General features: G+C 46.6%; 1 protein-coding gene across 1 annotated transcript in view; it reads left to right on the forward strand.

Moving 5' to 3' along the window:
- The window catches only part of PDPK1 (3-phosphoinositide dependent protein kinase 1), a 48,146-nt gene that overhangs the window by 29,478 nt on the left and 6,173 nt on the right, over window positions 1–12,495 (forward strand). Inside the window, exons 11-13 of the mRNA XM_073555188.1 lie at window positions 2,649–2,866; window positions 4,462–4,519; window positions 7,019–7,171. Of these exons, the coding sequence (XP_073411289.1) occupies window positions 2,649–2,866; window positions 4,462–4,519; window positions 7,019–7,171 (429 nt within the window). The remainder of the gene's footprint in view (window positions 1–2,648; window positions 2,867–4,461; window positions 4,520–7,018; window positions 7,172–12,495) is intronic.

Below are 12,495 nucleotides of genomic sequence, written 5' to 3' on the forward strand. Positions count from 1 at the left end.
CTGGTATAGAAGTCAGACTCACCGGCCTATAGTTGCCTGGGTCCACCTTCTTCCCCTTTTTGAAGATAGGAACAACATTTGCTCTTCTCCAGTCTTCTGGGACTTCTCCTGTTCTCCAAGAATTTTCAAAGATTATGGAGAGGGGTTCAAAAATTTCTTCTACTATCTCCTTCAGTACTCTGGGGTGTAATTCATCTGGACCTGGAGACTTGAATTCATATAGGTTAGCTAAGTGTTTCCTCACTATCTTTCTGTTTATAGATATCCTGGATTCTTCTATTCCCTTAATAGGACAGTGAAGAACAGTTGATGTTACATTTCCTTTCTGAGAGAAAACAGATGCAAAATAGGAATTTAAAAGTTCGGCCTTCTCAACATCCTGTCTTACCATTTCATCATTTTCATCCTGTAAAAATCCTATAGCATCTTTGACTTTTCTTTTACTTTTGACATATCCCCAAAATCCTTTGACATCTCTTGCAAGCCTCAATTCCATTTTTTATAAACATTTTTTTCTTCCTTTTTAGCATGTGCTTAAGTTCTGTGTTCATCCATCCTGGCTTCCTTAAATGCTTCCTATTCTTCCCTCTTTTCGGAATTGTTAACAATTTGTGCTTTGAGAATTTCATTTTTCAAGATTTCCCATCCTTCCTGGACATTTTTGTCTTTAAGGATATCCAGCCATTGGATCCCTCCAATTCTCTTTCTGAATCCCTTGAAATCTGCCTTTCTGAAATCTAACCTTGACGTCTGAGTCTTCACAGGTCTTTCTCCTCTAGTTATCCAAAATTCTAAAATAGCATGGTCGCTACCTCCTTAGGGTCCCAGCCACTTTTACCTCCTCAACCATTTCCTCCCTGTTTATAAGGATTAGATCCAAGGTAGCAGTTCCCCAGATTTAGTCCCTGAGCAGAACATGAGGGAACATATCATTGATTCAAAGTAGATCATGTTCCATATATTTCTGCGGAGGGGGGCTTTGCATGGATACAGTATCTTCCGCTGTCACCAACATTGGGACCTTGCAAGCTCATTCTCTTGGTAAGATTAGGGTTCCCAGACGTTTAACCAGTGGTGGACACAGACAGAAGAGGCTGTGTAAGAACAATATATGGGTGCTTTTCAGGCCAAAATCTACAATTCCACCTGATTTTGAAGTTACATTTGGTCTCCTTTTCTCCTTGGCCACTGTGGCAGCACAGGTTGCACCAATGGTATGTCCGCCCTTTGCATATGACCCGTTACTTACGACGCTACCATGACCTCACTGGCCTTAAACATGAAAAAGATTGCAATTTGGAAAACTTCTTTATCAATTTCTCCATAAGCTATAACACAGGATTTATCATTCACAATAGGTGATATCACAGCTCACCTCCTCCTCTTGTACAATGACTGATAACACCTCTATATACAGTAGATAACACAGGATCCACCATTCACAATAGATGTCACAGCTCACCTCCTCCTGTATAATAACTGATATCACCTCTATACACAGTAGATAAGACAGCATCCATCATTCGCAATAGGTGATATCACAGCTCGTCTCCATCCCTCCTGTGCAATGACTGATGACATCTCTATACGCAGTAGATGACACAAGATCCACCATTCACAATAGGTGATGTCACAACTCGCCTCCTCCTGTACAATGACTGATTATACAGGATCCACTAGTCACAATAGGTGATGGCACAGCTCACCTCCTCCTCCTGTACAATGACTGATTATACAGGATCCATCAGTCACAATAGGTGATGGCACAGCTCATCTCCTCCTGTGCAATTACTGATGACACCTCTATATATAGTAGATATCGCCTATTGTGAATTATGCATCCTATGTTATCACAGCTCACCGCCTCTTCCCTCTGTGAAATGACTGATAACTCTTTATTTAGTAGATAACACAGGATCCACCATTCACAATAGGTGATGTCACAGCTCACCTCCTCACTCGACCTGTGCCCAGATTTGAGCATGCTCAGGTTCTGCTTCTATACAAACATATAGGGAGCAGGAGTCTAATTTCCGCCTAGTGGGCAGCTGAAAATTGCACCAATTTATTTGTATTTTTAGTACCTTATTTATCATGTCACTATTCCTTTTTTTGAAACCTAAATGAAATCGTAGGTTATGTTTCTAGTGACGTGATCTCTTCCGATACCTTACAACCTTTATGTTGTGGTTGTGAGCAATCTAAAGAGCGAGGTGGGTCCGGGTCACTGTAACTGGCCAGTGGCACGGGATGAGATTGCAGGAGCGGGGCATCGGCTGTAATACGCAGGTGCTGGTTTGCTTCAATGACTGTAATTGGCAGAAACGCTGATCTTTATTTTAATCCTTTTAGATATTGTCATCCTATGAAAAGCAGCATCATGCAGCTACTAAAAAGGGAAAATTACTCAAAGCAGGAAATGGATCTGGTCCCCACTAAGTTAATGGCGTTTTCTGCTAGATACCAAACCCTGTTCTAAACCTAAAATAACAAACCATGACCTTATCGGCCATACATACATTGTACATGCCCATTTTCCTATCATATGTTTTCCATATCATTTCACATTTGATTATTGATGGTGTAAAAGTCAATTTGCATCTAAATGACCTATAAACTCTGGTGTCCATCTTCTCTTCTTTTTGCAGTATGACGACCTCTTGAGTCAGTTTGGGGGGATGCAGGTTGCCTCGTCCTTGTCCTCCCAATCTCTGTCCATCCCAGAACCGGTTCTGCCGCAAAGATCCGGTAGTAACATTGAACAGTACATTCATGATCTGGATAATAACTCTTTCGAGCTTGATCTCCAGTTCTCAGAGGAAGAGAAGCGGCTTCTGCTAGAGAAACAAATTGGTGGAAACCAATGGTGAGTGTGGAAGTATGTGACGGTGGACATTCAGGTGGATGCAAGGTGGGGTACACACACCACTATACTGAGCAAAACACCAGCACCGAGCCCCCTCCTACACCTGATCATAAAGTGACATACTAGCGATGTGCCAAGCATGTAATCGGAAGTGAGATCAGTGAAGTATCTACTCAATTTCCCTGCAGCGCCTCTACAGGGGAAAATAAGTATTACAGAGCAGTCATTTCAGGTTAATGGGCTCTCCATGTAAGGCCTCTTTCACACATCAGTATTTTTGATCAGTATTTCATCAGTATTTGTATGCCAAAACCAGGAGTGTCTCCAAAACAAAGAACAGACATCAGTTTTTCAATTATATTTTTTTCTTGGTAAGTTCCATTCCTGGCTTTGGCATACAATCACTGATGGAAAATACTGACGTGTGAATGAGCCTTAATTCATTGATGTGGTGAGTGCTCCAGAGCCATTTACACTCGGGATTATAGATCCATTAAGTCTGAATTCACCAGTTGGGAATTTGCTAATAGGTTTTCTAAAGTAGACAACATCATTAAGTCTGTGATACACAAACTTTTTTTTTTTATTATTCTTAACATGTTTTTAGGGCAAAAAATGAGTGAAAACACTCTTGATTCTTTAAAAAAAAAAAAAAAATAAATAGCAACACTTTTCAAAAACTTGTCATTTTCACCTGCAACCACTCCATGTGCAAAGACCCCTAGGGTATGTGCACACTTCATATTTCTGGAGCAGAAAATCATAGGGTATGATAATTTTCTGCTCCAAAAACTCTGTTAAAAGAACCTCGTGCACATCCTTGGCGTTTGTTCAGAAAGAGTGTTGTTTTGTTTTTTTTTGGCGCTCTTCAAAAACACTTCAACTTTCCAATCAGAACTGGTGGTTTTTGGGGAGTTTCTGCTCAAAAAAAAAAAACAAACTCCGCATAAAGAGAAAAAAAACCAACTAGATGTGACACATTATTGGGTATTTGCATGCGGCGTCATTTTCTGGCTTATTCCAACTTGAAGCCGTCTGTAAAAGCTCTCGGTAAACGCTGGCAAAAATGGCTCCACAAAAATGACAGAGAAGTCCCTTCTGGAAAGCACACACCTGCCTGAGTTTTCCTGAAGCATATTTTGCTTCCAAATCTATGCGGGTACCCTGGTGTCAACAAGACGTGCTCTTCGGTTTTTCAGTTTTTGTGGCTTTCGCAGACACGGATGCAAAAGAGAGGTATCTATATTTTTCTTTATACATTTCCTTCTGTTTTGGATCCACTCCTGGATTTTGCTCAGTAGTGTAACAGTGTGTACTTACAGGGGTTGTGCGCTTTATTGATTAAAAATAACAATATGCATGGGACTGTGACATGGTGCTGGCAAAAGTATCTGCATATCTCACCCTAGGTTTTCCAGTACAGTGTTCAGCAACCCGTCCTTGCAATTTTGGATGAAGTGCTGCACTTGGAATATGTTCATTAGTGCATTACTGAAGTGTAAGGCTTTTCCATCAATGTGGTGTAGCCCCTTCCACATTCTTTTTATGACTTTTTTGGATAGGGGCAGTCATGAATGTATTCTTCTTTATTACAGGCACCAGTTTGTGGAAAACAATTTAATACTGAAAATGGGTCCAGTTGATAAAAGAAAGGTGAGTAGACGTTAATGTGATCGCTATGTGTGTGTGTGTGTGTGTGTATGTATATGTATATATATATATATATATATATATATATATATATATATATATATATATATATATATATATATATATATATACACTCACTGGCCACTTTATTAGGTACACCATGCTAGTAACGGGTTGGACCCCCTTTTGCCTTCAGAACTGCCTCAATTCTTCGTGGCAGAGATTCAACAAGGTGCTGGAAGCATTCCTCAGAGATTTTGGACCATATTGACATGATGGCATCACACAGTTGGCGCAGATTTGTCGGCTGCACATCCCTGATGCGAATCTCCCGTTCCACCACATCCCAAAGATGCTCTATTGGATTGAGATCTGGTGACTGAGGAGGCCATTTGAGTACAGTGAACTCATTGTCATGTTCAAGAAACCAATCTGAGATGATTCGAGCTTTATGACATGGCGCATTATCCTGCTGAAAGTAGCCATCAGATGTTGGGTACATTGTGGTCATAAAGGGATGGACATGGTCAGCAACAATACTCAGGTAGGCTGTGGCGTTGCAACGATGCTCAATTGGTACCAAGGGGCCCAAAGAGTGCCAAGAAAAAATTCCCCACACCATGACACCACCACCACCAGCCTGAACCGTTGATACAAGGCAGGATGGATCCATGCTTTCATGTTGTTTACGCCAAATTCTGACCCTACCATCCGAATGTCGCAGCAGAAATCGAGACTCATCAGACCAGGCAACGTTTTTCCAATCTTCTACTGGCCAATTTCGATGAGCTTGTGCAAATTGTAGCCTCAGTTTCCTGTTCTTAGCTGAGAGGAGTGGTACCCAGTGTGGTCTTCTGCTGCTGTAGCCCATCTGCCTCAAAGTTCGACGCACTGTGCGTTCAGAGATGCTCTTCTGCCTACCTTGGTTGTAACGGGTGGCAATTTGAGTCACTGTTGCCTTTCTATCAGCTCGAACCAGTCTGCCCATTCTCCTCTGACCTCTGGCATCAACAAGGCATTTCCGGCCACAGAACTGCCGCTCACTGGATTTTTTTTCTTTTTCGGACCATTCTCTGTAAACCCTAGAGATGGTTGTGCGTGAAAATCCCAGTAGATCAGCAGTTTCTGAAATACTCAGACCAGCCCTTCTGGCACCAACAATCATGCCACGTTCAAAGGCACTCAAATCACCTTTCTTCCCCATACTGATGCTCGGTTTGAACTGCAGGAGATTGTCTTGACCATGTCTACATGCCTAAATGCACTGAGTTGCTGCCATGTGATTGGCTGATTAGAAATTAAGTCTTAACACACAGTTGGACAGGTGTACCTAATAAAGTGGCCAGTGAGTGTATATATATATGTGTATGTGTATATATATATATATATATATATGTCTGTTTTATATATACTCGTGTATAAGCCGAACTGATTCCCCCCCCCCCCCAAAGTTTTGCCACAAAAAAACTGTGAAAACTTGTTGACTCGCGTATAAGCCTAGAGTGGAAAATGCAGCAGCTACTGGTAAGTTTCAAAAATAAAAATGGATACCAATAAAAGTAAAATTAATTGAGACATCAGTAGGTTAAAAGTTTTTGAATATCCATATTGAATCAGGAGCCCCATATAATGCTCCATACAGTTCATGGTGGCCCCATAAGATGCTCCATACAAAATACACCCCATATAATGCTGCACAAAGGTTGCTAATGCCCCCATAAGATGCTCCATAGAATAATATGCTCCATATAGGTTATGGCCCCATAAGATGCTCCATAGATTATGCCCCATCAGACAATGCCCCCGTATGCTGCTGCTGCTGCAAAAAAGCCATACTCTCCTCTCCTGCTCTGTACCCAGAACCTGAGATATTCACCTGTCCCCTGGTCCATCGCTGCTCACCGCTGTCTGCCACGTCTTCTGTCAGTGACGTTCAGGCAGCAGAGGGCACGCACTAACCACGTCACCGCGCCCCCTGCTGGCTAAACGTCACGGACACAGGAAGCAGCAGACAGCATGAGCAGCGATGAACCCACGGACAGGTGAATATCGCTATACTCTTCCCCCCCCCCCCCTTTGGCGCAGTCTCTGCAACCTCGCTTCTCCACTGTCTCCCTTCATGCCTTCAGCGGTCACGTGATACTGCTCATTACACTCATGAATATGCGCATATTCATGAGCTTAATGAGCAGTGCCACGAAACTGTGGAGAAGGGGGGGGGGGGGGGCTGCAAAGACCGTGCCAGGGGGGTGAGTGTGATCTCGGACACCTCCCCCACCGACCCCCAGGTATATGACTCGTGTATAAGCCGAGAGAGGGGGGGGGGGGGACGGCACGACACTTTCAGCCCATAAAAATGGGCTGAAAATCTCGTCTTATGCACGAGTATATACGGTATTTATAAAAATTGTCATAGCTTTAATATATAACTTTTTTATTTTTTTTAAATGTATATGCCTGTATCTTGATCCCACTATGACGTTTTTGTGTTTTCTCTCGCAGGGCTTGTTTGCTCGTCGGCGTCAGCTTCTCCTTACAGAAGGCCCGCACCTTTATTATGTGGATCCAGTAAATAAAGTCCTAAAAGGAGAAATCCCGTGGTCACAGGAGCTGCGCCCAGAAGCCAAGAATTTCAAAACCTTTTTTGTTCATACTGTAAGTATCCAGCGTTGTCAGTGTTTTGCCATCAATGATCAATCAGTCCTATTACAATGTTTAGTCCTGGGAATCTATCTTTTTTTTAATTAACTGTGAATTAATAGAACATGTGAAAATAAGAAACTTAATGGCATATGATATTAGATAATTCTGCAGTTGGTGCTTATAAAGTTTTATGGAGGACTGTAACTGTCGTTTCAGCGGAATGTCTGTGCCGGCCTTTAGCTCCTCCCTTCATCATAGAATTTTAAAAGCACCAACTGTCATCTCCTACCTGAGTAACAGGAAGATTTGTCTTTGCTGAATACAGATTTTACCTGTGAATTTGGTGTGAAGGATCAGTCCTTGAGGAGAAAGAAGAAGATTTCTTAAGTCCTATATAGTGTGCGTGGCTTCTGTAAATGGCAGCCGGTCTTCATCTCGGTAGATTCCAGTGGTAATAGTTGTGCATATTTTTCTCCCTCCACAAAAGGGTCTCTTGGCTACAGTCCTACTGTTGACACCTTGTCAGTCCTGAAAAGATGGATTTTTGGTTCTTACCGTAAAATCTCTTTCTTGGAGCCTTCATTGGGGGACACAGAATACCATGGGTGTATGCTGCTGCTGCTAGGAGGCTGACACTATGCAAAAACAAGAAAATTAGCTCCTCCCCGGCAGTATACACCCACCGACAGGCACCAAGCACCTCAGTTGGTGAAAAAGCAGTAGGAGAAGCAACGAGAAAAACTCGAACCATATGTACCAACCCAACAAGGGACTCTAAGACCCAACACGGTACAACTTAAACAGGGAGGGTGCTGTGTCCCCCAATGAAGGCTCCAAGAAGAATTTTACGGTAAGAACCAAAAATCCATCTTTCTTTATCGCCTTATTGGGGGACACAGAATACCATGGGACGTCCCAAAGCAGTCCCAAGGGTGGGAACAGCAAAAAGGGACGAAAGTAACGGAAAGGCTCAGGTCGGCCGGTGAGCCACCGCCGCCTGCAGAACCTTCCTACCAACCACAGCATTAGACGAAGCCTGGGTATGAACCCTGTAGAACCTAGTGAAGGTGTGCAAAGATGACCAGGTTGCAGCCTTGCAAATTTGCATGGCCGAGGCCTGGTGGCGAGCAGCCCACGAAGCCGCCACAGCCCGGGTGGAATGAGCTCTTACTCCCGGAGGGGGCCGCTTTTCCTGAAGACGATACGCTTCCAGAATGGTAGAACGAATCCAGCGAGCGATCGTGGATTTGGAAGCCGGAAGGCCCTTCTGGCGACCTTCAGAGATGACCAGCAAGGAATCGGACAGACGAAAGGAAGCGGTCCTGGCAAGATAGACACGCAGGGCTCTAACTACGTCCAGTTTGTGGAGAGACTTCTCAAGAGGATGAGATTGAGCCGGACAAAAGGAAGGAAGGACGATATCCTCATTGATATGGAAAGCGGAAACCACCTTTGGAAGAAAAGAAGGAACGGGCCTGAGAACGGCTTTGTCCTGATGGAGAATGAGGTAAGGGGAACGACATGACAAGGCCGCCAATTCAGAAACTCTTCTGATGGATGAAATGGCGATCAAAAAGGTGACCTTCCAAGAGAGAAGGGACAAAGGAATGTCCTGGAGAGGCTCGAACGGCGCCTTCTAGAGCGCGCTAAGGACGAGGTTGAGATCCCACGGGTCTATTGGCGAATGATGAGGAGGAGCCACGTGGGAAACCCCTTGTAGAAAGGTCTTGACCTGTGGTAGAGAAGCTAGCTCTCTTTGGAAGAGGATAGAGAGAGCAGAAACCTGGCCCTTGAGCGTACTGAGGAACAGACCCGCGTCTAACCCAGCCTGAAGAAACCCCAGGATAGACGGGATAGAAAAAGACATTGGGAAGACTCTGTTATCATCGCACCAACGGAAAAATGCCTTCCAGTACCTATAGTAAATGCGGGAAGAGGCTGGTTTCCTGGCTCTGATCATAGTTTGAATAACCTGACTGGACAGACCTGATTCCTTCAGAATTGCGGTCTCAACGGCCATGCCGTCAAACTCAGAGACTGAGAATTCTCGTGGTAAAGGGGGCCTTGCGAGAGAAGATCTGGACGGTCCGGAAGCCTCCAGGGAACGTCCGCGAGCATGTTGACCAGTTCCGCGTACCAAGGCCGTCTTGGCCAATCTGGAGCGACTAGAATCACTGGTACGCCTTCCGATTTTTATCTTTTTGATCACCCGAGGGATCAATGCCAGAGGTGGGAACAGATACGGAAGTTGAAACTGGGACCACTGAGTCACCAGTGCATCGCATGCGACGGCTAGAGGGTCCCTGGACCTGGCTACGAACTGCGGCACCTTGTGGTTCATCCGAGATGCCATGAGATCGACATCCGGGGTGCCCCAACGGTCGCATATCTGAGAGAAAACCGCAGGGTGCAGGGACCAGTCGCCGGACGCTAGGCCCTGGCGACTCAGAAAGTCGGCTGCCCAATTTTCCACCCCTGGAATATGGACGGCAGAGATTGTCGGAACGTAACGTTCTGCCCAGCGTAATATCTTGGCCACTTCTGACATTACTTGTTTGCTGCGCGTGCCCCCCTGATGGTTTATGTACGCCACGGCCGTGGCGTTGTCCGACTGAATACGGACCGGCTTGCCGGAGAGGAGGGGCTGCCAATGAAGAAGGGCCAGGAAAATAGCCCTGATCTCCAAAAGATTGATTGGGAGGAGAGACTCCTGTGGCTTCCAGCGGCCTTGGGCCGCTTTCTGATGGAACACGGCTCCCCATCCTAGAAGGCTCGCATCTGTGGTGATGATTTGCCACTGAGGTGGAAGGAAGGACCTCCCTTGGAGAACTGACGCTGGCCGTAGCCACCAAGTGAGAGACTGCCTCACTCTGAGAGGAAGCCGAATAGGACGGTCCAAGGACATCGTGGTCTTGTCCCAGGCTGAAAGCAGAGACAGCTGGAGGGGGCGAAGATGAAACTGCGCAAAGGGCACTGCTTCCATGGAGGCCACCATCTTCCCCAGGACCTTCATGCAGAACCGAATGGGAATGGGAGCAGGCCTCTTGAGAGTTCTGATGCCCTTGGACAGAGTTGTAAATTTTTCCTTTGGAAGAAAAACACGGGCTAGCTCCGTGTCGAATTCCATACCCAGAAAGGTCAGACGCTGGGTGGGGATCAGAATGGACTTCTCCTTGTTGACCAGCCAACCTAGGCGGCTGAGAGTGTCCAGGGTTATCTGAAGGCTCCGGAGACAGTCCTGGCGAGACGAACCCTTGATCAAAAGATCGTCCAGATAAGGGATGATGAGGATCCCTCTGGAGCGAAGGATGGCCATGACGGTCGCCATCACCTTCGTGAAAACCCGGGGCGCTGAAGCCAGGCCGAAAGGAAGAGCTGTGAACTGAAAGTGGTCTCCCTGAAACGCAAATCGAAGATACTTCTGATGTTGCACACAAATTGGAATGTGCAGATAGGCATCCCGAATGTCCACCGAGCAGAGAAATTCCCCGGGCTCCATGGAAGCAATCACCGACCGAAGAGACTCCATCCTGAAATTAAGAATCTTCACGTGGCGATTGAGCAATTTGAGGTCCAGAATAGGACGAAGAGAGCCGTCTTTCTTCGGGACTACAAAGAGATTGGAGTAGAACCCGGAAAACCGTTCGTCTGAGGGAACGGGAACAATGACTCCGGCGGAAAGAAGGGAGGAAATGGCCTGCAGAAAACCCGGAATCTGGGCCCGCTGTCGCGGAGGCCGAGACCGGAAAAACCGTCTGTTCGGGAGTGAAGCAAATTCGATTTTGTAACCGGATGCGACGAGTTCTCTGACCCAAGCGTCGTCGACAACGGACAGCCAAGCATCCGCGAAAAAGGAAAGTCTGCCTCCCACCCTGGAAGAAATTCCAGGTGGGGGTGACCCGTCACTTAGACGAAAATCTGCCGGAATTGGCTCCTGCAGATCATGGAATATTGACCTCTAGATCTCCAGCGAGGAGCGGGTTTGTAGGAAGGTTTCCTCTGATCCCGCTCCCTGGTGGCAGGCGGCCGATCCTGTTGAGTGGCTCTCTCCGTGGCAGAGAAGGGATGAAAGGGCCTGAACGGTCGAAACCCCCTTCTGTTGAAAGGACGTTTTGGTCGAGACTGGGGAAGCGAAGTACTTTTACCTCCAGTGGCATCGGAAATTATCTGATCCAGCTTTGCTCCAAAGAGCCTAGAGCCATGGAGTGGCAGATTGGTAAGCGACTTTTTCGAAGTAGTGTCCGCATTCCATGACTTTAGCCAAAGGACTCGGCGTACAGCTACTATGTTGCTGTTGGCCCTTGCCACGCAGCTGGCCGCGTCCAAGGAGGCGGCCAAAAGGTATTTTCCCGCCTGGTTAATCTGATCTGCAAGATCTGCCAACTCGTCTTGAGGAGCTGACGCTAAGATGCCTCTGCGAAGAATTTTTGCCCAAGCGGAAATGACCTTCGCCACCCAGGCGGATGCGAAAATAGGGCAGAGAGAGGCGCCAGATGCCTCAAAGATAGACTTAGCCAGAGATTCAATCTGCCTGTCAGTAGGATCTTTGAGCGATGCCCCGTCTGGCAGAGAGAGCCCGTTTTTGAGGCTATCCGGGAAACTGGAGGATCTACCTCGGGAGCCTTGGACCACTTTGAGAGCAGTTCTGTGTCAAAGGGGTACAGAACGTCCAAGTACTTGCGGCCTGAGAAACGTTGCTCAGGGCGCTCCCAGTGTTTGGATAAGGTAGTGTCGAAATCGTTGTGATTGGGAAAGGTTCGAGACGGAGGTCTGGCTTGTCTAAGGAGAACCGAGCATTCCTGAGGTGGAGCCTCATCCTGTTTAAGTTTTAGTGTTTGGAAGATAGTCTTATTGCAGCTATCGACCATGTCCCGCGTTTTAGAAACGCTGTTCCCCTCTGAGCTAGCTTCCGAATGAGAATCCTCGCCTGACTGAAGGTTGTCATCCGAGGAAGGAGAAGGAGGCCTGGGAGCGGAAGGGCCCTGCGAGCTTGAAGACGAAGTGGACAGAGCCCGCTTCCTAGAAGTCCTTCCCTGTCTGTCTCTCTGAAGGTCGCGGTCAGGTGCGGACGACTCACCCCGAGAGGTGGTCGGGGCAGAGGTGGCTGAGGATAGCTGAGGTAATCGTTCTAAGACCTGGACCAGCGACTGTGATACTTTTGTCAAGTCAGAAACAGACTGTGACATTGTAACGGCCCACTCCGGGGGAGAGAGGAGGGAAGAGCGCCCTCCGCCCGGGACTCTGTGCGTTCCTGAGATGCTGACATATTTGAAGGACTGCAGGGGGGGCAGAATGGGGACGACTGACCCGATGCCCACTTCTTTTTACAGCGCGCA

Source organism: Dendrobates tinctorius, unplaced genomic scaffold, assembly GCF_039654945.1.
Source record: "Dendrobates tinctorius isolate UK_male_01 unplaced genomic scaffold, ASM3965494v1 ptg000222l, whole genome shotgun sequence".
Lineage (NCBI taxonomy): Eukaryota > Metazoa > Chordata > Amphibia > Anura > Dendrobatidae > Dendrobates > Dendrobates tinctorius.